At 42.9% G+C, this 27,443-nt stretch overlaps 1 protein-coding gene across 5 annotated transcripts in view; it reads left to right on the forward strand.

Annotated features, from left to right (window-relative positions):
• Positions 1-27,443, forward strand: part of msi2b (musashi RNA-binding protein 2b) — a 208,725-nt gene that overhangs the window by 163,389 nt on the left and 17,893 nt on the right. For 3 of the 5 annotated variants that reach the window (XM_061216701.1, XM_061216702.1, XM_061216700.1), the window contains exons 11-12: positions 6,855-6,917; positions 21,419-21,580. In XM_061216701.1, coding sequence (XP_061072685.1) covers positions 6,855-6,917; positions 21,419-21,580 — 225 coding nt within the window. The remainder of the gene's footprint in view (positions 1-6,854; positions 6,918-21,418; positions 21,581-27,443) is intronic. The other 2 variants (XM_061216704.1, XM_061216703.1) reach the window with 1 other exon arrangement.

Consider the following 27,443-nt stretch of genomic DNA (forward strand, 5'->3'; position numbering starts at 1 on the left):
TCCTGTCAGGAAAAGGGACAGTGGAACCATGCGCAGACTCAGGGATAAGGTGAATACGGCTGGGTTTATTACAAAGGGGTTATTTCCCTCACGCTTTGGTGTACAGCAGTCTACATTCTGAGTGGTCAAACGCACATTGGAGACGTTGAATACAGGCAGGAGCAGAGCTGGTTCCAGCAGCAGCAGTGCCCTCCCACCCCCCTGTGGGCACAGGGACATCTGGGGATCAGCTGGGGACAGCGCACCCCCATTTGGGCCAAGGGCTGGGGTGTATTTGGCGTGGCATGTTGGAGCTCAGGGTCACGTGTGGTTTGGGGACATAGTGCTCACCAGCCATGTGTGTAAACTGCTCTTTCTACCCCCTCCACGGGGGGGGTGTGTGTATTTTTACACACAGAGGGGTTCCGCAACCACACAGACAGGTGTGGGTGTCATGCAAACGAGGTTAGAGACAGCCCAAACAGGTGTAACCACGGCGTGGGCAGGTATTATTTTAGGTATTATATTATTTCATTTATTTAATAAAACAAACAAACATATCATCCATGTCAAAATAATAATTGTCCTCTTAGTTACTCAGTCAACCAACTAACCAAATTGAAGTGATGATTGCATTCAGCTGATGCAACACAGCCCGGCATGATTGCAGCCAGGCCTGTTGAATACTGAACCTTGCAATCACAGTGAAATAATCACAAGTTTCTACAGGCACACTTTGCCACGGTCAAAGGATATTTCAGGACACATGAGAAAAAAGTTGTTGAAATACATCAATCGAAAGAGGTACAAAGCCATTTCTGAGGCTCTGGGACACCACTGAACCACAGTGAGAGGAGAACACTTTGAGCAGTTGTGAATGTTTCCAGGAATGGCCAGCCTGCCAAATTTCTCCCCATGGGGGCAGCGACAAATCATCCAGGAAGTCACAAAAGACCCCAGAAGAACTGCAGGCCTCTCTATCCTCAGCTAAGTTCAGTGTTCATCAATAAGAAAGAGTCCGGGCAAAAATTGGATTAATGGGAGAGTAGCAAGACTAACCGATAGGAACATCAATGCTTGCCTCACATTTACAAATAAAAGCACCTGGATGATCCCCAAGCCAATGTTCTATGGACAAATTGATCTTTTTGGTTGACACAGATCCCAATGTCCAGTCATCTCTCAGTGAGCCAAAGCGTAACTGAGCTATGCAGCAATGATCCAAAACATAAAGGCAAGTCCACATCTGAATGGCTGAAAAGTAACAAAATGTAATATTTGGAGTGGTCCGGTCCTAACTTCAACCCAAGACAGAGAGGGTGACAGGACCTGAAATGAGCAGTTCATGCTCAAAAACCTACCAATTTGTTTGAATTAAGAACAAGAAGAGTGACCTAAAATTCCTCCACAGTGATTCAAATTACAGGAAGTTGTTTGGTTGAAACTTTTTTTTCATGATATTAATGAAGTAATTATGTTCAAATGTTGTTTTTGTTTACTCAGGTTCCCTTGATATTACATTTTGTCTAAAGATCTGAAACCATTCAGTGTGAGAAACATGCAGTAATAGAGGAAATCAGGAAGGGCACAACGCTTCTTCATGGCTGTGTAGCTGTGAGTAGTGTGGTTTGTCTGGCCCAGTCTGCGTCACACGCAACATTAAATTACATTAATGGCATTTGGCAGACGCTCTTATCCACAGTGACGTACAGTTGAATAGACAATCCTGCCCTGGAGCAATGCAGGGTTAAGGGCCTTGCTCAAGGGCCTAACTGCTGTGTGGATTCTATTGTGGCTACACCGGGGATCGAACCACTGGGTCCCAGTCATGTACCTGAACCACTACACTGCAGGCCGCCCCTACGGTGACGGTGGTGCGTTCCTCCACCGGCGGCTGGTTTCCGCGGCGAGGTAATTGGCCTTGTTGAAGTGGAAGCGCTGAGTGTGTCTGAGCTACCACCGACTCCTTCCCAAAGTTCTCTGTGATTACACCACTCCTGCCACTTTGCCACTGCAGCGACACAAACCAGGGGTGAGGTACGCACAGAGAGAAAGAGAGAGAGAGATGGAGTGAATGGAGAGAAAAGAATGACAGTGTAAGGGAAAGCAAAGCAAGTAGCGTTCTCTCTTATGAAGGAAAGAGCATCAAGAGATTATCAAATAATGGGCTCATTCCAAGCACTTATTTTTCCTCCTCTTTTTCATTTCGCTGCTTATGCAGAAATTGATCGAGGTCTGCCTTCTTTAAGGATGTAAATGTTCCTTCTCGGAGCTAGAAGTAGAAGCTAGGAACTCCCAATCTTGCCTTTGATCTAGAATGAGTGCATCCTTTGCGGAAATGTCCTGTGGATCCACCTCTCCTGAATTGCCACATCTGTAACTGACGTCTGGAGGAACAAGGACATTCCATTTGCTTCATTCATGTTTTCTAAATTTCCCCGTTTTAATATCTTTTTCTAGCCTCTCTCTATGGGTTCAGCGAGGAGTCGAAAAAGGAGCGAGAAACAGAAGGGAAAGGGAAAAATTGGAAAGAATGTGTGCAATTTGTGTTATACAAGTATTGTGAATGCAATTTCTGTCCTTGATTGTGCCTGTAAAGCTGACTCGAATTGAGAACAGGAAAAAAGGGAAACCATGAAAGATAGAAAAAACGAAACTACATGATCTCAACAGATCATATGGTTTCATACAAGTATAGTAATAGGTAATAAACCTATGTTTATGAAACAGTGGTTTGAGAATAGGATTATATTTGTAAATGATATTCTAAATGAAGAAGGTAAAATTATGTCATATGAACAAATTACTAAAGTGTACGGATGGGTTGGTTCCAGGCGTTTGAGTGATGGAGAAGCATGGCACGTTATAATCAATTACTTTCATCCCTACCACAGAAGTGGAAAAGGGAACTGGAAATTAATGGTATGCAGACCCTGTATAAATCTTTTTTTAAATAAATGGACAAAAATGTGTAATATTAATAAAGAAACAAATATTAAAAAAATAAAGGTGCATTTGATATACCATATAAAATGAAGTACAAATGAGAACATCTTTTTGATGTACCCCACCCATGGAATGTGAGATATGAATCTATATATAAAACAACTATTGATTAATTTATGCGAGCCTTCCGGTTTAAACTATTGTATTGAATTTTAGCCACACAAAAAAATGTTACATAGATAGGGTATTGAACATTCTCCAGTATGTAGATTATATTGTGCCATAGTTGAGACAGGTGCATGGGGGTTGGACCCAAAATGCACGACTCAGACAAACAAAGGTGTGATAAAGTCCCGTCAGGGCTTTAATAAGGGATTGTGCAATGAGCGTAGTCAAAAATCAAACGTAACAAGAAATAAAACATAAAAACGTGGTGAGACTAGACTAACATAATACGTGACATGACAATAAAATAACCAAGACAATAACTAAACATGAAACGTGATAACGTGACGTGATAAGCATAAAACATGACAATAGTGAACCTTTACTGGACTCAAATTCAAATGTGGTTAAGAAAGTGTAATATCAAGGCTGAATTGGACATACTATTCTGCTTGGGGATTTAAAAAATATTATTCTAATGGTTGTAAATGTTGCTATACTTCTGGGCAAAGTATTTATATTCAAGTCTACCTCAGATCAAGATTTGCAAATGGAGCATTTTAAATCAATTGTAAAACATCACAGCAGAGTACAAACCTTGGTAACCTTGGTAAATTATAAATATAGTTTGTATGGTTCAAGGTGGGAAAAATCAGGCAGGCTTAGGGTTGGTGCTAGGCCATATTGGATTAACCGTATGTGATCTGCTCTGGATTTGGATGGGCTAGTGAACCTGGCTATCTGAATCGACACTTGCCTACAAGAATGTCGGTTCAACACCCTCCATGTCGCCCTGTGTCCCCCACTGTGCCTCGGCCTCGTCACAGAACGTCTCTCCCTGTACTGCAGGGGCTCAGGACATTTCATTTGTAGTTCCCAGCGAAATACAATGCCCATCAGTGAAAGAGGAGGTCCTTCCTTGACTCCAGCCTCCTCTACTTCGTCACGCCGCTTTGCACATCCTGCTCACCTGGAGAGGTGTCCAGTTTCCGTCTTTCCTCGTCACCTGCAGTGGGCCAGATTTTTCTTTGTTGAGAAGAAAGATGACACCCTCCACCCATGCATCGGCTACCAGGGGGTTAAACAACATTACTGTAAAAAATACCCCTCATCTCCTGTGAAGAGTGCCTACCTCCTAGTCCATACCTGTGAAGGCGATGAGTGGAAGACAGAATTTTACCATAGTGTGCTTTCGTCTGTTTGGATGATATTCCGGTCGTGCCCAATCCCTCGAAAAGCATGAACCTACATGCTGCAAACAGCTGCAATGGTTCCTCGGATTCGCAAACCTTTACAGACGAGTCATCGAGAATTACGGCTCTGTTGCCGCCCCACTCACCGCACTATTTTAGTGTAACTTTTATGTACACTGTATGCACATGCTCTGACATAAATTTGCTATGTCTCAGGTTCCATATGTCAGACTCTTTGAATGCTTTTATTGCATGCTCTTAATTAATCTCTCTGGTAGTATTTTGAATAACCTTAAATGGCTTAAACAGTATTTGGTTCACAGAGGAACAGAATGATGCAACCAGTTTTGCCAGGGGCTTTCTTTAACATTATAGCTAAAGTCAGTTCTGTCAGGAACTCTCCGGTGGTCAGACGGCTACATGTACACAAAGCACTTTGCATTATTTTACATGGTGGTGTATCACATACATCAAAGTTCATCAGTTCGGCGTAATTCAACATGAAGTGCATTATTTATAAAGATATTGGAATAATAAATACGGATCAGAGACTCTTTAGGGAGTTGCTGTAGCTTGTTTCTTCAGTCTAACTTGTGTTCTCTTTTCCATTGTCACATATCCCAGCGAGCGTGTTGTAGGTATTTGAGGTTTCCCTGAGCCCTCTCCTCAGACGGTTTCAGATGATAATGGAGAGAAAGAAAGTGGAAAGGGAATTGAAAGCTGTTACCTTTGTGTGTTAATGAGACGGTTGGCCGTTGGTAATATTGCTGTTCTGGGTAAGAAGGCCAGGGATGTTACATTTTCAGTGCTTTTGCGAGGGTGTCATCTCTACTTACAGTGTTGGTACAACAGCAATACTGTTAGATACACTGTTCTACAGCTATAGTGTTCGACAGAGACACTGTCAGGCTGGCCCCACCCCTGTAGAACGTGAAAATTGAGCATCCAATCAGAAACAATCTCTCCTCCCTCAAACCCAACAAGCAGTTCTCATTGCATAGATCAACTTGCTAATGAAAACCATCCTATGAAGATAATTAGCACTGTTTTACGATGCATTAACACTGACCATGGAAAGGTTATTAGGGCCTCAGACATAATTGGATGGGAGGGGTAGGGAGGTGGGGGCCCCGGTTGGTGGGGGGTGGGGGTTCATCGGATCAGTGAAGATGAACAGCCCCTGAGACGGTCCTAATTACGGTCCTAAAGACGGCTCTCTGTCAGAGCGGAGCCATCTGTTCATGTCATCTCGTCATTGCGCATCAACATTCAATCATCAGCACGCCACTGTGGTCAGAGCTGCGCTTTAATTAAAGTGCTCGTCAGTAATTATATTTATTTCATCAGGACGGTCTTAGACACAGACTCTCGCCCGCCTGGGTCTAGCGTTGTTCGGCACGACGACAGTGTTTAATTGTCATGTTTGAACACTGTGGATTTCAGAGCCAAGAGTCACTGGGATTTCTTGAGTGTAGCAGAGGTAAAATCTAAATGAATCTCTTACTCATCCCTGTCCTGTTTGAACACAGACGTGACCGTGGCCCTTGATCTCGTCCATGTGAGCGCTTGTGCTATAGTCACAACCTCAGCCTTGGAGGGCAGACGCGGCTCTCTCTGTAAGGCAGTATGGTATATACGTAGTGAATAGTAAACCCTTTAAAGTGTGACATCAGTATCTGAACAATCACAATCCTGAATGGTAATCAAAAGCAATGGAGTTCTAGAACACACTGTAGAAAAACATTGTAAAGAACAGACCCTGACAGGGTTAACTCTGGTTCGCTGGAACAGTCTGTAAAATAATGTTCCGAACGACAAACCCTGACAGTGTTAACTCTGGCTAGCTAGAACACTCTGTAAAAGTACGTTCTAAAGAACAGACCCTGGCAGAGTTAACTCTGTTAGCTAGAACACTCTGTAAAAGTACGTTCTAAAGAACAGACCCTGTCAGGGTTAACTCTGTTAGCTAGAACACTCTGTAAAAGTACGTTCTAAAGAACAGACCCTGTCAGGGTTAACTCTGTTAGCTAGAACACTCTGTAAAAGTACGTTCTAAAGAACAGACCCTGTCAGGGTTAACTCTGGTGGTGCAGATGACTGGCGCTGAAGTGGAGCAACAGCGCTAACAGGCTTCAAGGGCATGAAAAGCAGCACACAAATTCCAAGAATAGGGACCATTTCAGTTCAATAGAATTTATTTGTGTAGTGCTTTTTACAAAGGACTGTCACAAAGACGCTTTACAGAGTAAGAGTAGGGAAGAATAAAATGGGGATTTCAGGGGATCACCTGACGTAACTACTTTCGGTGAAGCAGCGCAGTATCTCAAACAAGCATACTCTCCTGCTCTCTCTCTCTCTCTCTCACACATCACAAGCACATGCACAGTGACAACCTACCTTTGTATTCTGAGAAAAAATATATTTTCTGGCTCCTGATTGTGCATCAATAACACCTTTTACCTCAGAATAAGTATTGTTATGAGGGGAATATCAAGTACATGTTGAAATTAAAACTATTTTGTGATGGTGAGAGAACCTGGCTGAGAAAGACATGGCGTGTGTGTGTTCTAGGTTTCCCGGCAACAGCGTACGGTCCTGTGGCAGCGGCAGCAGTAGCAGCGGCGAGAGGCTCAGGTAGGGTGATGACCTCTGACCCCTCACACACCCCTCACACACATCTTACACACCCCTCACATCTTACACACCCCTTACACACCTCTCACACACCCCTCACACACCCCTCACACACATCTCACACACCTCTCACACACCCCTCACACACATCTTACACACCCCTTACACACCCCTTACACACCCCTCACACACCCCTCACACACCCCTCACACACATCTTACACACCCCTTACACTCCCCTCACACACCCCTCACACACATCTTACACACCCCTTACACTCCCCTCACACACCCCTCACACACATCTTACACACCCCTTACACACCCCTCACACACCTCTCACACACCCCTTACACACCCCTTACACTCCCCTCACACACCCCTCACACACATCTTACACACCCCTCACACACCCCTCACACACCCCTCACACACATCTTACACACCTCTCACACACCCCTCACACACCTCTCACACACCCCTTACACACATCTTACACACCCCCTTACACACATCTTACACACCCCTTACACACATCTTACACACCCCTTACACACATCTCACACACCTCTCACACACCCCTTACACACATCTTACACACCCCTTACACACCTCTCACACACCCCTTACACACCTCTCACACACCCCTCACACACATCTTACACACCCCTCACACACCTCTCACACACCCCTTACACACATCTTACACACCCCCTTACACACATCTTACACACCCCTTACACACATCTTACACACCCCTTACACACATCTCACACACCCCTTACACACCCCTTACACACATCTTACACACCCCTTACACACATCTTACACACCCCTTACACACCTCTCACACACCCCTTACACACCCCTTACACACATCTTACACACCCCTTACACACCTCTCACACACCCCTTACACACATCTTACACACATCTTACACACCCCTTACACACATCTTACACACCCCTCACACACCCCTTACACACATCTTACACACCCCCTTACACACATCTTACACACCCCTTACACACATCTTACACACCCCTTACACACATCTCACACACCCCTTACACACATCTTATACACATCTCACACACCCCTTACACACATCTTACACACCCCTTACACACCTCTCACACACCCCTTACACACATCTTACACACCCCTTACACACATCTTACACACCCCTTACACACCTCTCACACACCCCTTACACACCTCTCACACACCCCTCACACACATCTTACACACCCCTCACACACCTCTCACACACCCCTTACACACATCTTACACACCCCCTTACACACATCTTACACACCCCTTACACACATCTTACACACCCCTTACACACATCTCACACACCCCTTACACACCCCTTACACACATCTTACACACCCCTTACACACATCTTACACACCCCTTACACACCTCTCACACACCCCTTACACACCCCTTACACACATCTTACACACCCCTTACACACCCCTTACACACATCTTACACACATCTTACACACCCCTTACACACATCTTACACACCCCTCACACACATCTTACACACCCCCTTACACACATCTTACACACCCCTTACACACATCTTACACACCCCTTACACACATCTCACACACCCCTTACACACATCTTATACACATCTTACACACCCCTTACACACATCTTACACACCCCTTACACACCTCTCACACACCCCTTACACACATCTTACACACCCCTTACACACATCTTACACACCCCTTACACACATCTCACACACCCCTTACACACATCTTACACACATCTTACACACCCCTTACACACATCTTACACACCTGCCCCAGACTGCAGTGCACAAAATACACTGTAATCTCTGTACATTTCTGTATGTCTATAATCTCTGTACAGTTCGGTCTGTCTGTAATCTGTCTGTAATCTTGTCTGTCTATCTGTAATCTCCGTACATTTCTGTCTGTATATGTCTTCACACTCCTCTTTCTCAGGTTCTGATGAATGTTCTTTATTTGTTACAGCAGTAAATACATAGATGATATTACCAAAAAACCATGAGTAACCTTCCTTCCTACCTCTCTCTTCCTCTCTCTCACGCATGCGTGTACACACGCACACACACATACGCACACACTGCATGAAATGATAAAATACATTTCAATAGCATTTCAAGCACATTTCGCATTTGATGCAAATTTACACGGATCATCAGGGGTTATAGTGAGAGGGTGACTGACTGTAGACAGACTGTGGTTCTTTAGCCTCTCTTCCCCCGGTGCAGCTGTCCCCCAGGCTTACGACAGCCTGACAGAAAGACCGATATAATGGGGTTGGCAGTGAGAGCTGTAGCACTCGCTTTAGCAATCATGGTGTTTTTATATAGTCCTCCGGTCTCTCTGCGTTCTTGCCCATCTAGCCTCCCTGAGGACTTGACCAGGCGCTCTGCTATGACATCAAATTAAGCCATTTACCCACAGAACTGTATCAGAATTAGAAGGGAAACGTGGTCACGTGGTTCCATTCGATCTTACGCAGTTCGTCCGCACGTGGCACTGCCGTAATGCATGCGAGGGGACAACTTATATCTGACATGCAGCTCAGAGAAAAAGTACTGTCGAAATTGAATTCGCCAGGGTAAATTCTTAGACTAAATGGGGAAATGTGCTTTTTTAGGCTTAATGAGCTGCAATGCCTCCGGTAACCCCTGGGGCTTGTGAGCTTTAGGGGAACGTCAATCCCTGGTCTTGTGGTTCCATAGAGATGTTAGCTCACAAATAACCTATGACTATTTAATATAAGTAACGGTTAGGTTCGCCAGCATAGCAAACTAGAGGAAATTACCATTGTGTTGTTATATGTGCAAAGTAAAATGGTTTGACGTGTGCAATATGTCTAAGGACAGACTTAACATGTGAAGTTAAGTGTTAGAATATGTAGCATGACAGTGAAAAGCATTGTAGCAATATCAACCAATTTACTTCATGGGGTACAGCTAGCTTGTTGGCTACATAGACCATTTAGCTCATGCAGCCTATAACCAACATAATGGACAACAATGGTTTATAATAACTGCTTTGCTGGAGACAGCCAAGCCATCTGTATGTACATAAAAGTAGGAATTTATCTCTAATCAGTGTGGGACCTACTATCAATATCTCAGTCTTATCGGGATCAGCCATGTCTTAACAAGAAAAGCCTCTAACTGGTTAGCTTCACCTGGCTTAAAAGATATACAAAATTGTGTATCATCTGCATAGCAATGGTAGTTAACACCATGTCTGCTTATGATGTTCCAGAGAGGGAGCATGTAAAGGGAAAAGAGCAAAGGACCCAAAACCGATCCTTGAGGGACTCCACAGTATACACTGGAATACCCAGAATACTTACTGTTACCCCTAAAAACTGTCAGAGAGATAAGATTTAAACCACGTAAGAGCATGCCCAGTAATGGCAACTGATTTTCCTAACCTACAGAGATGCCCACAATCCAGGGAGAGAAACCGTTTTGTTCATTACTAATGCGAGGGCTGTTTCAGTGCTATCATGCTTCCTGAACCCGGACTGAAACCTCTCATACACCTCTCATAAACCTCTCATACGCACTGTCCTGGCTAAATATAATAGGCCTATAATTAGCCAGGACAGTGCGATCCAAATTTGGGTTTCTTGAGTAATGGCTTTATTTCTGCTATCTTATAGGAAATGGGAACATAACCTGATGACAGTGAAGAATTAATAATGTGAAGAATTGATTTGCCAAGAACAGGCAGCTGGTCCTTCAATAGCTTTTTGTGTATGGGGTCTAGGAGACATTTGGGTGATTTGGAAGAAGAAATTAATTTGATGAGTTCGCTCTGAGGTATGGGAGTATGGGAGTCATTCTGAGTGTCGCTGAGGAAAATCTATGCTATCAATAAAGATGTCACTGACTGGTGTAGAAGCAAATATCTTTAATTAAAAATATCTTTACAATTCAATTATTGTTAGGCCTGTTAGCCAGGCAGACCTTGTTCACAGACAGCAGAGGGGCCTGCACCGATACATGGAATAAGGAATGGCAAACAGCGCTCTTTATTAATGCAGTGATATTAATACATCCCCACATTCAGTGGATCACTAAACTGGTGTGTTAACAAACATGTCAATTGCTGTAACATGGCTTTTAAAATACGTGTCAAACTGAAATGCAACAGAAGACATTCTAAGTTATGCTACAGTTTGGTTAGATGTTAGTAATTGTAAGGGCCTTGCACTGATCTTATCGTGCTCTATGTGCACATTCAGGGGATATTGCCACAAATTATGCATGGCACTGAAATGTATGGGGATTTTAACTACTGCCTCTCATCAGAGATGCCACTCGGCAATGATAATAAAAACTGACTTATAACTTATGACAGTATAATACAGTATAATAAGGTAACATAAACATGTCAATAGTGGGCTTAACACCACTTTTTAGCTTTAGCATATTATATTATTTTCTAAAGCAGGTTATACATTTTATTTTCTTTAAAATGTGCATCAAGCTACCAGGTATTATCAACAGCTGGGCTTTCTACTACACCTTTGGTTGCTAAGGATAGCTAACTTAGCTAGCTAACCTAGCGGAATTTAGCAGTTGTCGTATGGAAAAAGTTGGGCCATGGAAGAATTGGCTAGTTTTCCAGAGATTTGCAGTTCATTGGTGGCAGCATGAACTGTTGCATGCATGAGCAGCTGGGGTAAAGCCATTAACTTTGTTGATGGTGCAATTTAAATTGCGATCATAGCGAATATACAGGCTCGTCATTCATAATTTTATTTATGACACTTACAGGAGCCAGGTGAAATAGTGGTATTAGTGGGATGTAGTGGTGTAGTGGGAGAGCCTAATGACATTTGTCATTCTGATCAAAATATATTTTTCCACACAGGCTAATAAAAACATAGGAGCAATTTTTGTTTTAATTTATCTAGCTAGAGTGACATTTTGATTTAGATTTTTCATTCAAATTAACTGCTTTCTTTTTGACTCTCACAATGCAGGCTGCGTACGCTAGCCTAAATTTTAATAAACCCATGTCAGTAGCCTAATTATGATGTTGCGGTTAGGCCTCATCTTAAAAAAGACATTGACATTCCTGCCTTTATAGAATAGAAATCAGTGTTATTTTCCCCTGCGTTTCGGCTCCTTTCTCGTTTAAAATGCAGTATGTGTTAACGTGACCACTGTTGCCTTTCATGCCTTTGATGTCACAGGTTTATGTGATTGAACATCTCTAATGACTGTGCGTCTCCAAACACACCTTTTCTAAATAAATGTTGTTATTTTCCAACTTTATTTTGTAGAGGTCACATAAGTCACTGTAGACTTGGGGAAACACTGTTAGGAGATCAGCCCATCTCCTTACTGTGAGTGGAGCCTTAAAGCGTTTAAAGGCAGGCTACTGATGCCAACCAGTTTTTTGTGTGGTCAGGGTAACATGAACCAGAGACATGACATGAAGTGAAAGGATAACAAGATATTTCTGACCACTGGAAAGGTATTGTTACATTGCTGCATTTTACAGTGAGCAGAACGCTACTAAGACTTAGCTGGGAATGGCTTAGAACAGTGAGCTAGTAGTAGCTAACATTAAAAGGTGTTGGTGTCTGAAGTGAGCGTTGTCCAATGTAATACATCATCTTATTAACTTACAGTAAATGGTACGTATTTAATGGTTAAACTCATAGCTACTTCAGCTAACTTACGAGCAGAGCAAGCTATCTAACGCTTTATTTTATTTTATGTGATGGACAAACTGTGACGTTAATCAACTAGACTAGTCTAGCTAACTTAACTTAGCTATCTGATCTGTTAGCTATGTTTTACATTGATGTGCCACCTAAGTGGAACCCACTACCAAAAGTGAACTATTGCCAGAAATTTATTTTATTTACAATTACACCATCTAACTAGGCAGCCTGAGCCAAATAGCTAGCTAAGCTAAATGACATATCACAAGTTACAAGGAGGTCTACAATCACTGGCACTGGCTGACAGAAATTAAACTAACATTGTTTCAAGTCATCAGTATGGTGGCCAGCTTTCTTATAACATCACATGCAATCTATGAATACTGGAGCCAACCACAGTGGGGCGAGTGATCATCGGGGCTGGTGAGCAGTGGCTGGTGAGCAGCGGGGCTAGTGAGAAATGTATCTCAACAAGCCCAGGATGCGAGCTTCCAGAATGAAGTCTAGTTTTGGCCGCTTGGTTTGAGCTGCCATTGTGACAATGGGCTGATTATTGTGTGCTCCTGTACATTTTCTTATTAAACAGAAGCAGCCCTAGAAACAGCAGAGTTGAGCACTCGTTGACTGACTTGAGCAGGAACAATATTTTTCCACCTGAGGGGCTGGGGGTGAAAGGTCGGTGGAGGTATCAACTGCCAATTTTGAGCAGTGCCATTTTTTCCCTTTCCTTTGTGAACAGATGTGATAGAGGTGAAAACAGGGGGATTTCTTTCTCCAGTGTGTGCAGCCGCTGGGTTTTCAGAGACGGTCATTCAGATACACATTTAGTTTTAGCCCCAGTACCTTCTAGATTCATGTTGTGACCGTTCAGAAACCTGTGTGCTTAAAGTGATATTTGGACCTTATAGAGTGGGTCATTCCCCAGCAGGACTGACACAGTAGCATGTCCTTTGAGTCTGGACGGGCTCGGGAGGGTTAGTGCAAGACAGTGGAACCTGTGGAATCCTACATAACAAAATCCGGGGAATGTTGGCTGCATTTGGTATGTGGCGGAATCCAGGGAATGTGGGTTGCATTCGGTGCTTGGCAGAATCCAGGGAATGTTGGTTCTATTCGGTGTGAGGTGGAATCCAGGGAATGTTGGCTGCATTGGGTGTGGCGAAATCCAGGGAATATTGGTTCCATTTTGTGTGCTGTAGAATCCTGGGAATGTTAGCTGCATTTGGTGCCAGGCAGAATCCGGGAAATGTTGGTTGCATTTGGTATGTTGCAAAATCCAGGGAATGTTGGCTGAATTTCTTGTGCGGCAGAATCTAGGGGATGTTGGCTGCATTCGGCAGAATCCAGGGAGTGTTGGTGTAGAGGTCGGAGTTCCCAGCTGGCCCTGCCCTGGTGTAAAGGTCAGAGGTCACAGCTGGCCCTGCCCTGGTGCAGAGGTCAGAGTTCACAGCTGGCACTGCCCTGGTGTAGAGCTCACAGGACACAGCTCGCCCTGGTCTGGAGGTCAGAGGTCACAGCTGGACCTACCAGGCCTTTAATCATGCCTGACTGATCTGCAGATTGATGCCGGTCAGGAGTCTAGCTCTTATTGTAGTCAAATAAAGATAATGATACCAATATCTGTTTCAGCAAAACAGACAGTATGCTTGCCTTTAATCAAATTTGTTTGTTCAGTTCATTGCTATTAGCTAAACTGACCTGAAGTTTAATCATTCACACTGACCAGACTACTTTTTTTTGGGAGGGGTTTTTTTAACCACCTGTCGATTGAAGTCAAACTGTTTTCAATCTACTTCTCAATGGAACCTCAGTAATTACTGTCTCAGTTTGAAGTAAAACCAGCACTCTGCACAATGTAACCCCAGCATCAGTCCAGGGAACCTACCGCAGAGTAGAGTCTGTTTAACCGGTGTGAGCAATCAGTGCTGGCCAAAAGCCAGGCTTTCATAGCAGTCACTGCAGACAAATTACTGTCACCGCTGTTATGAAGCTTCCTGTTTGGACTTTACCCCTGAAGATTGCACTTCCTTATTCCTTTTCCTGTTTGTTTACTCTTGCCATCCAAACTGCAAGGCAGATAGACAGAGAATATGTAATGACCTCAAGGCTGGGCGTTAAGCAATTTGAACAGACAGACGTAGAGAATATGTATGGGATAATGACCTTGGGGCTGTACATTATGCACTTTTAATGCCCGACACAGAGGTAGTGTGTGTGTGTGTGTGTGTGTGTGTGGGGGGGGGGGGGGGGTGTGGTGTGTGTGCTTTAGGTTGTGTGAGGGCCTAGCTGTTGAACTTCATTAGCTAGGCCTATCTGAGCAGAGAATGACAGGACATTAACTATAGATTATTTATGTGAGCATTGGTACTGAACTAGAGCAGCTAATGTTGTTAATGAATCACCTATTTGCCTAGAGAAGCCTATTTTACACTAGAGAGAGGGGAGGTACTGTCTGAGAGGAGCGGGGGGGGGATATTATTTTTTTTATTTTAATGACAGGGCAGGAAATGAGGTGCATAATTACATCTGTCTTGAAATCCGCAGCTAATTTGGAAAGGCATTTCACAAGTTTGCTGACACCTTCTGTGGAGTGATGTGAGCCGCAGGGTGTGTTTGAAGCGGTCCAGAGTATGCGTCTGTGCTCTGGAAGGCCTCCTGGACTTCCTACTGAGGAACGGGGGGGGGGGGGAATCCTGGTTCAGAAAGTCCTCCCCAGGATTTTGCTCCAGTCACCTGGATTTGCTCATTAGCACAGTTCTTTAGGAGGTAGAACTAATCAGTGGAATCAACTGGCTGAATTAATGAGCGTAGCCCCCTGGACTTTACACCTCTACTGAAGTGTGGATGGGTTGGCATTTCTGTTTGTGCATTCTCAATGACCCAGATTATTTCACCACTGTGATTAATTCAGCTAATTATTTCAGCACAGTTATTATTTCAGCACATTGATTATTTTGGTGATTATTTCAGCACAGTTATTATTTCAGCTCTTTATTCCAGCACAGTGATTATTTCAGGTCTTTATTTCAGCACAGTGATTATTTCAGTTATTATTTCAGGTCTTTATTTCAGCACAGTGATTATTTCAGTTATTATTTCAGGTCTTTATTTCAGCATAGTGATTATTTCAGCACAGTTATTATTTCAGCTCTTTATTTCAGCACAGTGATTATTTCAGCTCATTATTTCAGTACAGTTATTATTTCAGCTCATTATTTCGGCAGGGGAGGGGTCATTAGTTATCCTGATGCTCAGCATACACTTCCCTCCACTGCTACTCCTGCTACCCTGATATTTGAAAATAGTTTTACGATAACTTGAAGATAGTTTCAGATAAATGTGAACAGGAATAAGGCAGGCACCACAGGGACACAGCTTTCTCCATCAATTTAGTATCCACCTCATTACCCATAATTCCCTGTGCACCTCCCAGCCGGGGCTGAAACACGGACCTGAACAAGCCCAGAGTCAGTTTAGAGTCAGTGCTGAAACCAGCATGCTTAAATGACAGGTTTAGAGTCAGCACTTAAAACACCATACTTAAATTATGGGTTTAGAGTCAGCACTGAAAACAATGTGCTTAAAGCACGGGTTTAGAGTCAGCTCTGAAATCACCATGCTTAAATTACGGGTTTAGAGTCAGATCCTCTTTTTGCCGAATTATGCCTTTGCTCACAGGAGCACGACTGGTGGGCAATTATTTTGAAGAACATGTTATTTTTATAATATAAATCATTGAGAAAATGTGTTCTGGGTCAAAATGTGGTGAGTCTTCTATCAGCTGAATTGCAGTCCCTCAGATTTATAATGAGCTGAATTGGCACTTTTTAACCACCTTTTTATGCCCCTAATTTCTCCTCATTTGGAATGGCCAGTCAGATCTGTAGAACCAGCTGTGTGCTATGACATCCTCCATTAATTCAGAGAGCCAAGCTCCCTGCCCAGCCACCATTTCTGTTCCCTGATCTGCACAGTCATTATAGCGACTCTTCGCCTTCAGCCAGTGCAGAGTGCACAGCTGCATTTTACCAGAGGGCACGTTGTTGCACGATTAGGTAAACCAGGCTAACTGAAACCCTCTGAAGGGGCATGGAGGTCCAGCCAGTAAAATGCTGCCCTGCCCATATCCTGCCCATATACTGCCCATATATCTGCCCATAATATGTTGCTGGGGCATCGAGGCCTGGATTCCATGCCTGATCTTTAACAGGTGATCAGAATGGCATTTTAGCAACAAGAAGCCCTTGCTGTGTTGGTTGTGCTCATGTTGAAAGCATTGCTGTTGTGTTAAACCAGTTTCATGTTCTTACTCATGTGTAGGGAAAGTAGCTGCTTTTGCGTGTGGAGAAGGGGAACTGGCTCCTGGGAGCCAATCAGGTGACCCCACTTTAACTGTTTCTGTAGGTCGGGAGCAGAAACTTTTTAAACGACCTTTTTATTCCATCTTTGGGAAACACAATACTATCATTTGGAGTCATCAACCTGAATAATGAAAGTAATTTACCTTGCCTTCACCAGCACTCAGTCATGTGCAACTGAATTTCCATTTGTGTCTGTGTTTGTGTTTGTGTTTGTGTGTGTGTGCGTGCATGTGTGTTTTGTGCATGAGAGTCTATGAGATGTTTGTGTATGAGATGTCTTTTTGCGTTTGTGAAAGACAAAGAAGGAGTTTTTGTGCCTGTGTGTATTGCCTGTGTTGTGCTTGTGTTGTGTTGTATTTGGAGTTGAAAGTGAGAGAAAGGAGGGACCTAGGCTGATCAAGAACATGCCTTCCCTATACTCGTTCAGGCTGGCTCATCTAGAGCATGCCTTCCCTACACTTGTTCAGTATGGCTGATCTAGAACATGCCTTCCCTACGCTTGTTCAATATGGCTGATCTAGAACATGCCTTCGCTACCCTCGTTCAGTATGGCTGATATAGAACATGCCTTCCCTACACTCGTTCAGTATGGCTGATCTAGAACATGCCTTCCCTATGCTCGTTCAGTATGGTTCAGTATGGCTGATCTAGAACATGCCTTCCCTACACTCGTTCAGTATGGCTGAACTAGAACATGCCTTCCCTACACTCGTTCAGACTGGCTGATCTAGAACATGCCTTCCCCACACTCGTTCAGACTGGCTGATCTAGAACATGCCTTCCCCACGCTCGTTCAGTATGGCTGATCTAGAACATGCCTTCCCTATGCTCGTTCAGTATGGCTGATCTAGAACATGCCTTCCCTACACTCGTTCAGTATGGCTGATCTAGAACATGCCTTCCCTACACTCGTTCAGACTGGCTGATCTAGAACATGCCTTCCCCACACTCATTCAGTATGGCTGATCTAGAACATGCCTTCCACACACTCATTCAGTATGGCTGATCTAGAACATGCCTTCCCTACACTTGTTCAGACTGGCTGATCTAGAACATGCCTTCTCTACACTCGTTCCTTGCTCTTCAACCTGCTTTTGGGGAGATGAGAACACATTAATGGCAGCTTCTTCTGAATGCAGCCGGTCTGTACATGTGTTTATATGCAGTGAAGCAGGTCTGTACCTGTGTTTAAATGCAGTGGAGCTGGTCTGTACATGTGTTTAAATGAAGTGGAGCTGGTCTGTACATGTCTTTAAATGCAGTGGAGCAGGTCTGTACATGTGTTTTTATTTCTGTACCTCATACAAATCACAGGTTCAATATGTGTCTGTTTACACTGAGATCCATAGTGGGCAAACTGCCTTGTGCTTAAACACATTGGGCCTCATTATCAAACATGAGCTCAACGAAATTATGTATGTATGTAATGAATGTAATATTGTCATGAAATTGACCGTAAATCCTTCTGAAATGCATTTGCACACATAATGTGGGATTCGTCAAAGTTTTTGGATGTCAGTATTTTCATAGGAGCCGAACAAACTTCACATGTGGTTTCAGCTGTTCGCATTGTGCGCAGAAATGAAAGCGCACGGTTGTAAAGCTTGTTTTGTGCTTTTATTAATCCATTACTTAATATTTCATTTTCATTTAAAGTGGCACAATTATTTTAATTAGCCAATTGAATATTATAATTAATTATACCATATAAAAACGCGACAGGATTCAACATTAAAATGGTTGATGTTTCATTCTGGTAATCCTGATGAAGCTTAAGTGGAGTTTAATATAAATTCCATAAAACACATAAACAAAGTTTGCTATAAATAGGGTGTCCAAGTCATAGCTTAAATAATAGATTCAAGCATGGCTTACTTTGGAGAGAGAGTGCATATTCAAAACCCAAGCAGATTTCTTTGGTGAGGCTCACAAGTTGGTTCCGACAGCCCAGGCACTTCCTTCTCAGTTTGTGCAACACACTGGAGCCAGAACTCACAAGATCCACAAGCTGTTCCTGTCCAATCCATCCATCCTCAGCTTCTTGGGGACTGGTGCAGGACAGTGAAAATATATTGCTGTCGCCCTCCTTGATATTTCCAGACAGCAACGTCTCTCCTATAATATTACAACATTACCTCCAGTTTTTTGTTTCTTAGCATACAAAAGTACGCTAATTAGCAACTAACTATGTTTAGATGTTAGTTTGGATGAAAAGAAGGAAGCCTACACACTGATATTTATTTAACACCATTATTGCAGACAACGTTTCAATCCCAGTGGATCTTCATGTTTGCCGCGTTAGTTTGGCACATCGCTTTATGTTTCTCCACCAAGACAATCAGCTTCTCCTGTGGTTTCCATTCTTGAACAGAATAAACGAAAAAACAGCGAGTTCAAGTTTATTATAAGAATACTTGGCATAGAAGATGTTAAGTCATGAATAAGTTTTAATATACATTTTAGTGTTTGCAAAGACAAGTTACAAAGTAGCTGTAGCATACACAGTAATATAGTGATTTTTTAAAATCTGATTCTCATCTTTTCCTGGCCATCTCTTTAAATTGCCTGAAATTGTTTTCCATGGTCCTTTAAGGTATTTTAGTGCCATCATTTTATGCTAATCATAAATTTTGTGCTCGTGCTTTTAGTTTACAATTGATTGGTATTCATCAACATACACACGTGGATAAAAAAAAGCTATGTCTACTCATGTTTGATAAATCCGGTGGAATTTCTTCGTTTGTTTCCGATCACACATACATTTGCACTCGGAGTTACAAAGATATTGATAAATGAGGCCCATTATTTGGGCAATGGGCATCCTAACAATGAGCTGGTAAATCCAAAGCATAATGTTTGGATCATGACTGTCTATCTATTGTTGTGTGTGTTTTAATAGCTGCTGCTCTAATGTGCGTGTGTGTGTGCGTGCATGCGTGCGTGCATGCCTGTATGATTATGTGTGTGTATGTTTTCTGTTCATGTGAGTTAGTGTATGAGCGAGTGTGTGTGTGCATGTGTATATGTGTGTATAAACGTATGTATGTGTGCGTGTGTGTGTGTGTGTGTGTGTGTTTGTCTGCATGCGTATCTAAATGTCTGTGTGTGTGTGCTTGTGTGTTTGTGTATGTGTGCATGCGTGTGTGTGAGTGCGAGTGTGTGTACGCTTTATATATTGTGACTGCCATCTTGACAGCGCAGTTCTGCATTTAGATTAAGAGTGGAAGTTTAACCACAGGATGGGTTCAGACAAGCTTGGTTGGCTGCAGCCTATTTTTGCATAATGGATTTAATATAATTATGGTAATTATTCACTTTATTATTTATTATTTTGCTCCAGTTATAAACAGCACTGTGGAGAGGTAAATGAAGAAGATCTGATTTTAATTTGAGCATCTTAATGCTTACAGGCAATTTTGATGTATTTTTCCTGTTATCAATTTAAATCTGTGTTCAGAAGAGAAGTCCTGGAGCTACGTGATGCATCTTACGTCTTCAGACCTTAAATGTTATCTCATGGTATTTGAAGATGAAGTTCTTGAAAATCTTAGGCCAGCTAATGTTACCAAAGATAACTGAATTTTGTTAGCTATTTGCGGCAGCTACCCAACGTTACTGAATGCTAAAGCCCTGTTAGCGGTTTCTTTCAACACAGCAGCACCACTGTACAGCCAATCCATGCCTCCCTCCTATTGGCCACATGCTCTTCAGATACAGGGCACAAAGACAAAAGGGTCATGCCCAGAAATGTCCCAGACACTTTTTAGAATAACAAATACAGGTCAATAAGCAAGGTATTGGGCAGAAGCTAACATCAGAGTAATGACTGAACAATATTTTCAAATTGAAAATCCAGCATAGTATGCCTTTGAAGAAGGTAGCATTTTCTTCTTGCAAAATATAGAACTTAGAACTGTGAGCCGTGTAGCATGTGTTCTGATTGGGTGTAGAACTGTGAGCCGTGCAGCATGTGTTCTGATTGGGTGTAGAACTGTGAGCCGTGCAGCATGTGTTCTGATTGGGTGTAGAACTGTGAGCTGTGCAGCATGTGTTCTGATTGGGTGTAGAACTGTGAGCCGTGCAGCATGTGTTCTGATTGGGTGTAGAACTGTGAGCAGGTGTGGTGTGTGTTCTGATTGGGTGTAGAACAGTGAGAACATGCTGTAGCTGGGTGTGTTCTGATTGGCTGTAGAACAGTAAGCAGGTGTTCTGACTGGGCCAGAGCTTCACAGATGGGCCTTTTGATAAGTATAGGGGTTATAGTATAGGACACCCAACTAGAGCAAACAACAAAAGCAAAACATTTTCTAAAACTGTTTAGCCAGCCCTCACCATGCACCCCAAACCCCATCCCAAAATTGTTTGACGTTTTTCCACAATGATGGAGGTCTCCCCCCCGACCCTGTACTGTATCTCCCAGGGTTCCCCGAATACGGGTTCTATCCTGCGCCCAGCGACCCCAGGGGGGTGCCCTGCTCCTTTGCGGACTTTGGCTCCTCGCTGGGCCCCCAGCCTGAGGAGGTGCTGCACCTCCCCATGCCCCCCTCGCAGCTGCGCAGTCTGGAGCAGTTTAAGACCCCAGGTTTGTAAACCCCCCCCCCCCTTCCTGTCATGGGCCCTTCCACTCGTTTCATTACACTCCCTGCTCATTTACCCAGAGGCCCAAGACCTTAATTTACACTTTCTACTACAAGCACATCAGGCAAGCCTGCCATCAGGCTGTCCTACAATGGCGCTGCATGAGAAAATATAATATGATGTTTTATTCCTGCATTAATAGTTTGGTGCGTTTTTGCATTTGCACAAGCATTGGCAGATCCACACGCACTGTGTATGTTTGAGTATGATGCTTATGTTCTGGGGGTAGGGGTTGGTTATCCAGGCTTCGAGTAGCAGTCAGTACTATGATAGTTTTAACATTGTCATGAATAATAATGACAATGAGGCATAAGCAATATTCCAGACTGTAGAAAACATGATAGATTTAGAACAGCCCTGTGTTGCCATGACCTCTTTATTATTGTTTATTATTATATTTTTAGTATCCTTAATGTAGATGTGGCCTTTCTGTGTGAGCAGGTTCTGTATAAAGATCTGCACAACAGTATGTATAAACAGTACACACAACCATAGAGTGTCCAGCACACAGACACACAGCCATTGAGCATCCAGCACACACACACATACACACCCACACACAACCATAGAGCGCCCAGCATTCACACACAACCATAGAGGGTACAGCACACAGACACACCACCATAGAGCATACAGCACACAGTAAACACAACCATAGAGCATCTAGCACACAAATGCAGAACCATGGAGCATACAGCACACACAGACAACCATAGAGGGTGCAGCACACAGACACACCACCATAGAACATCCAGCACACAGACACACAGCCATAGAGCATACAGCATACACGCAACCATAGAGTGTCCAGCACACAGACACACAACCATAGAGTGTCCAGCACACAGACACACAACCATAGAGTGTCCAGCACACAGACACACAACCATAGAGTGTCCAGCACACAGACACACAACCATAGAGTGTCCAGCACACAGACACACAACCATAGAGTGTCCAGCACACAGACACACAACCATAGAGTGTCCAGCACACAGACACACAACCATAGAGTGTCCAGCACACAGACACACAACCATAGAGTGTCCAGCACACAGACACACAGCTATAGAGTGCCCAGCATTCACACACAGCTATAGAGTGCCCAGCATTCACACACAACCATAGAGGGTACAGCACACAGACACACAACCATAGAGCATACGGCATACACGCAACCATAGAGTGTCCAGCACACAGACACACAACCATAGAGTGTCCAGCACACAGACACACAACCAGAGTGTCCAGCACACAGACACACAACCATAGAGTGTCCAGCACACACACACAACCATAGTGTCCAGTGCACAGACACACAACCATAGAGCATCCAGCACACACACCCACTTACACACCCACACACAACCATAGAGCGCCCAGCATTCACACACAACCATAGAGTGTCCAGCACACAGACACACAAATATAGAGTGCCCAGCACACAGACACACAACCATAAAGTGTCCAGCACACACACACACAACCATAGAGGGTACAGCGCATAGACACACAGCCATAGAGTGTCCAGCACACAGACACACAACCATAGAATGTCCAGCACACACACACAACCAGTGTCCAGCACACAGACACACAACCATGGAGTGTCCAGCACACAGACACACAACCATAGTGTGTCCAGAGCACAGACACACAACCATAGAGTGTCCAGCGCACAGACACACAGCCATAGAGTGTCCAGCACACAGACACACAACTATAGAGTGTCCAGCACACACACACAACCATAGAGTGTCCAGTGCACAGACACACAACCATAGAGTGTCCAGCACACAGACACACAACTATAGAGCATCCAGCACACAAATACAGAACCATAGAGCATACAGCACACAAATACAACCATAGAGCATCGAGCACACAGACTCACAACCATAGAGCAGACAAAACACCAAAATACGGTCTCTGCATATGAATATGTAGCACAGCAGTGCATTGTGGGGCCGCTCGCTCTCTGCCAGACGTACCCATACGCATAATTTAATTAATCTCTCCCAGATGAAATTGGATTTTTTTTTTCTCATCACAGAAGATAATGAAGTGCTGCTTTTTAACCGCACAGGTATCTAATTAGTTACTGGAAACAAATTGTTGGTGTTCCTGCTGTGGATACTCATTAATCCAGGAATGGAAACACCCTTTATGCTCTGAGCTTCCTTGACAACACCACAGAGAAACAGACATTTTGTTTTTTTGAATACAGACATTAATTATGTAATACATAAAGTAGTTAAAGCAGATATGATGTCTTTCCTTGCCTATAACTGTAGTTTCCACTCGTGTCTTTTGGGAGACTTGCAGGTTGTATGGATATAGTGGCCTATAGTGACTGTCTGAGCCAGGGCAGTCTGTATCCCCCCTGTTCAGTGTAATGTAATAATATAACTTATATATTTTATATTATGTTATTAGTACAGTACCTCAGGATTTAAAACCCGCCATCTCTGTAACCACATGCATTCTGGGTAAACTCAAAACCAACCAATGATTGCTTGCAGTGCCCACCATTTCTTACCAGCTGCATCATGGGCAGAAGCCTCCAGCCTCAAGCCTCTGTCCTCTTACCCAGGTTCTCTTGTTGTTTATTAGCATTTTTCAAATTTCCTGTGTAAGAACTCTCTCTGCTGAGTGTGGACTTTGGGTGCCCTCTCCTTGAAGTAAATATAGCTGGATGAATTATGTGCCTGTAAGAGAACCAGTCATAAATGAGTATTTGAACAGCCCATCTGCACTGATGATGAGAGGGTGTGTCTGTTGTTTGTGAAGTTTGTGACGCATTGTGAAAGTTGAGGGTTGCCTGGTGGTCAGACATTCCTGCTGCCAAACCCACATATCCACCCTCAGTCCCCCACCTACATTAATTACCTTTTGGATCATATTCATTTTTTAAATTCCTGCAGAATACTCACTATTAAAAAAATAAATCTCTGTTTTGACTAGTATTCAGAATGTGTTGCTCATTACAGATTGGTTAATTAACATGTTGCTTAACCCCCTAATTTCACAAGGGGGAGTGTGGAGACAGGTAGATTGTTGCTTGCTGTTGTGGTGATGCCCTGAAATGCAGTGTCTTTGTGGGTGGGGGTGTTATGTGACATAAGGAGGCCATATTCCTCCATTTGCTGCCTGCCTGTTCATCCAAAGAATTTGCTCATTAATGCAAATATCTAATCAGCCAATGGTTATTTCAGTTACTGTCACCTTCCTGTCAGCTTGAACCAGTCTGGCCATTCTCCTCTGACCTCTCTCATTAACGGCATTTTAGCCCAAAGAATTGCCATACTTTTCACACACTTCCAATCAGAATGGAGTATTCACCAAGACTGTGGTATAAATGCATAGAATTATCATGGCAGTATATTATTATTTTGATAAATTCAACAGATACAAAATGAATTGTATATATCACATACAACATTATAACTTATTCCTACAGTGAGAAGTGGTTTCTGAGTGACACTTTCATTGAGCCACTGTGAATGCACAGTAGACTTGTTAATGCAAATATTTAATCCACCAATCCTGTGGCAGCAACTAAATGCATAAAAGCATTCGGACGTGGTCAAGAGGTTCAGCTGTTTTTCAGACCAAATATCAAAATGGGAAAGAAATGTGATCCAAGAGACTTTGACCATGGAATGTTTGTTGGTGCAAGACAGGATGGTTTGAGTATCTCAAACTGCTGATCTCCTGGGATTTTTACGAACAACAGTCTCTTGAGTTTGCAGCTGCGAAAAGCAAGACATCCAGTGAGCAGAGGTCAGAGGGGAAGGGCCAGACTGGTCAAAGCTGTCAGGAGGGTAACGCACATAACCACACATTACAACAGTGGTATGAAGAAGAGCATCTCTGAACACACAACACATCAAACCTCTAAGTGGATAGGCTACAGCAGCAGAAGACTTAATAAGTCTAAAAATATGTCTAATAAATACCCAATGTTCTCACTGTGTGTATATACATACTGTAGGCTATATATCCACTTTTATCCAGAGTGACATACAGTCGGCCGACACTCATAATCACACTACTTTAAAATTGTGTGCTATGTACCAACACAGTTTGTGAGCAAGATATGTTGAAAGAGTATTACAAGATATGTGGTTCTAAATAGGACACATGGACATGTGCAAAATAAGTATATTGCCTCTAACTTTAACCCCTTAAGTATCTACACACAAACCCTTATACGCATAATCCTGGTCTTTTCTAAAAGATAACCCTTTGGGGCTGATGTTAGTGTTAGGGCTGATCAATTTAATTTCCTGTCTTTTGAAGCTTTGAACATTTCACTTGTGATTAATATAGATTTGTCTCTGTACTCTACAGTTTTGTATTTGTAACCAAGCAATTCACAAGTGCAGATTTTCAGTTATTATTAAAAAGTATTATTATACACTTTGGTTTCAATATGTAGAAATTATGCATAGTCCCCCATTTCAGGGCACCATAATATTTGTGACAAATGGCTTCACAGGTATTTCTGATTAGTCAGGTGTGGTCAATCACTTCCTTAGTGCAGGTGTAAGAGCGCTTTTAGTATCTTGTCTTGATTCTAGGCTTTTGATTGCCTTTTCCATCTTATTGGTGTTTATAAACATGAGGACCAGTGTAGTACCAATAGCAGTCAAGGATTAACATTATGAGGCTGAGAAATAAGAAAAACTGTCGGAGACATAGGCCAAACAATTGGATTACCAAAATAAACTGTTGGGAATATCATTAAGAAGAAAGACAGCACTCTTTTTTCCCATTTTCTCTGCTTTTCCCTGGACTCAGTCAACATTGTCTGAACCTGGCAGATTGTGTAGAATAAAAACTAAATTTAATGTAGATTTAATCAGGAGTCTAAGAGTAACCTAGGCCTCTCCTTACGGCTTGCTGTGGGAGGGGGAGGGAGAGAGATTTTCCTTTTGAAACCCCTTAGCCATATCTTCGTTTGTATAAAAATAATAGTGGGATTTTTTTTTTTACATTTGTATTTTCCAAAAAGAGGTGAATTACTCAGCAGAGATAAAATAGTTTTTTGAGTTCAGCTGGCGATGTGCTCCACTGGCTTTGTCAAAAACAGAATAATGTTTTATTCCTGTCGGTTCACGTTCTCAGCTCAGCTTGTCCTCAGCCGTCTCGGTGCATTTTAATCATGTCCTATTATTTTTATTTGTTCTTTTTAAAAAACTTTTTGCATTAATATTCTTCCCTGTCACCGAGCATGAAAGTGATCGAGAAGCTCACACGGACAATTGATTCAATGTTCCTTTATTAGCGCTAAGGGCCGATTAGCCTGCCTTTGGAAGGAGAAATCAGGACAGTGTAGGAGGAGGCAGATCCTGCCAAGTGTTTAACTAGGTTTATTAGCCATGTATTTATATTTGTTTTCATTTCTTTTGAAATTGCTGAAAACATCAGGTGATCTGGAGCCGGCAGCAGGTAGGGGTTTGAAGACTTCTGTTGAAGCTGTTACTGCTATTTAAAGGCCCACACGTTTCAGCTTTCTCTTCCTGGTTTTAGTCTAAAACACCCACAAAACGTTCGCAAAGAGCAGTGGCGTAGCATCCTGCGGTCAGCTCTGTATTAACATGGACAACATGGCAAAAGTGTAGCTTAAGTGAAGAGAATACAATAGTGAAGGAGAGGGAGCGGGATCTAGGAGCAAAATAACCAGTAAATAACTAACGAGAAACTAACTCATTTAGAAGATCAACAGGGTTCTCAAAAGGTTGGTCGAAAAGGCTTTTGGCTTCGTCTCAGAGAGGGCTCAGAGGTTTTTATTTAGGAGTGCC

The sequence above is a fragment of the Conger conger genome, chromosome 13 (assembly GCF_963514075.1).
Source record: "Conger conger chromosome 13, fConCon1.1, whole genome shotgun sequence".
Classification (NCBI taxonomy): domain Eukaryota; kingdom Metazoa; phylum Chordata; class Actinopteri; order Anguilliformes; family Congridae; genus Conger; species Conger conger.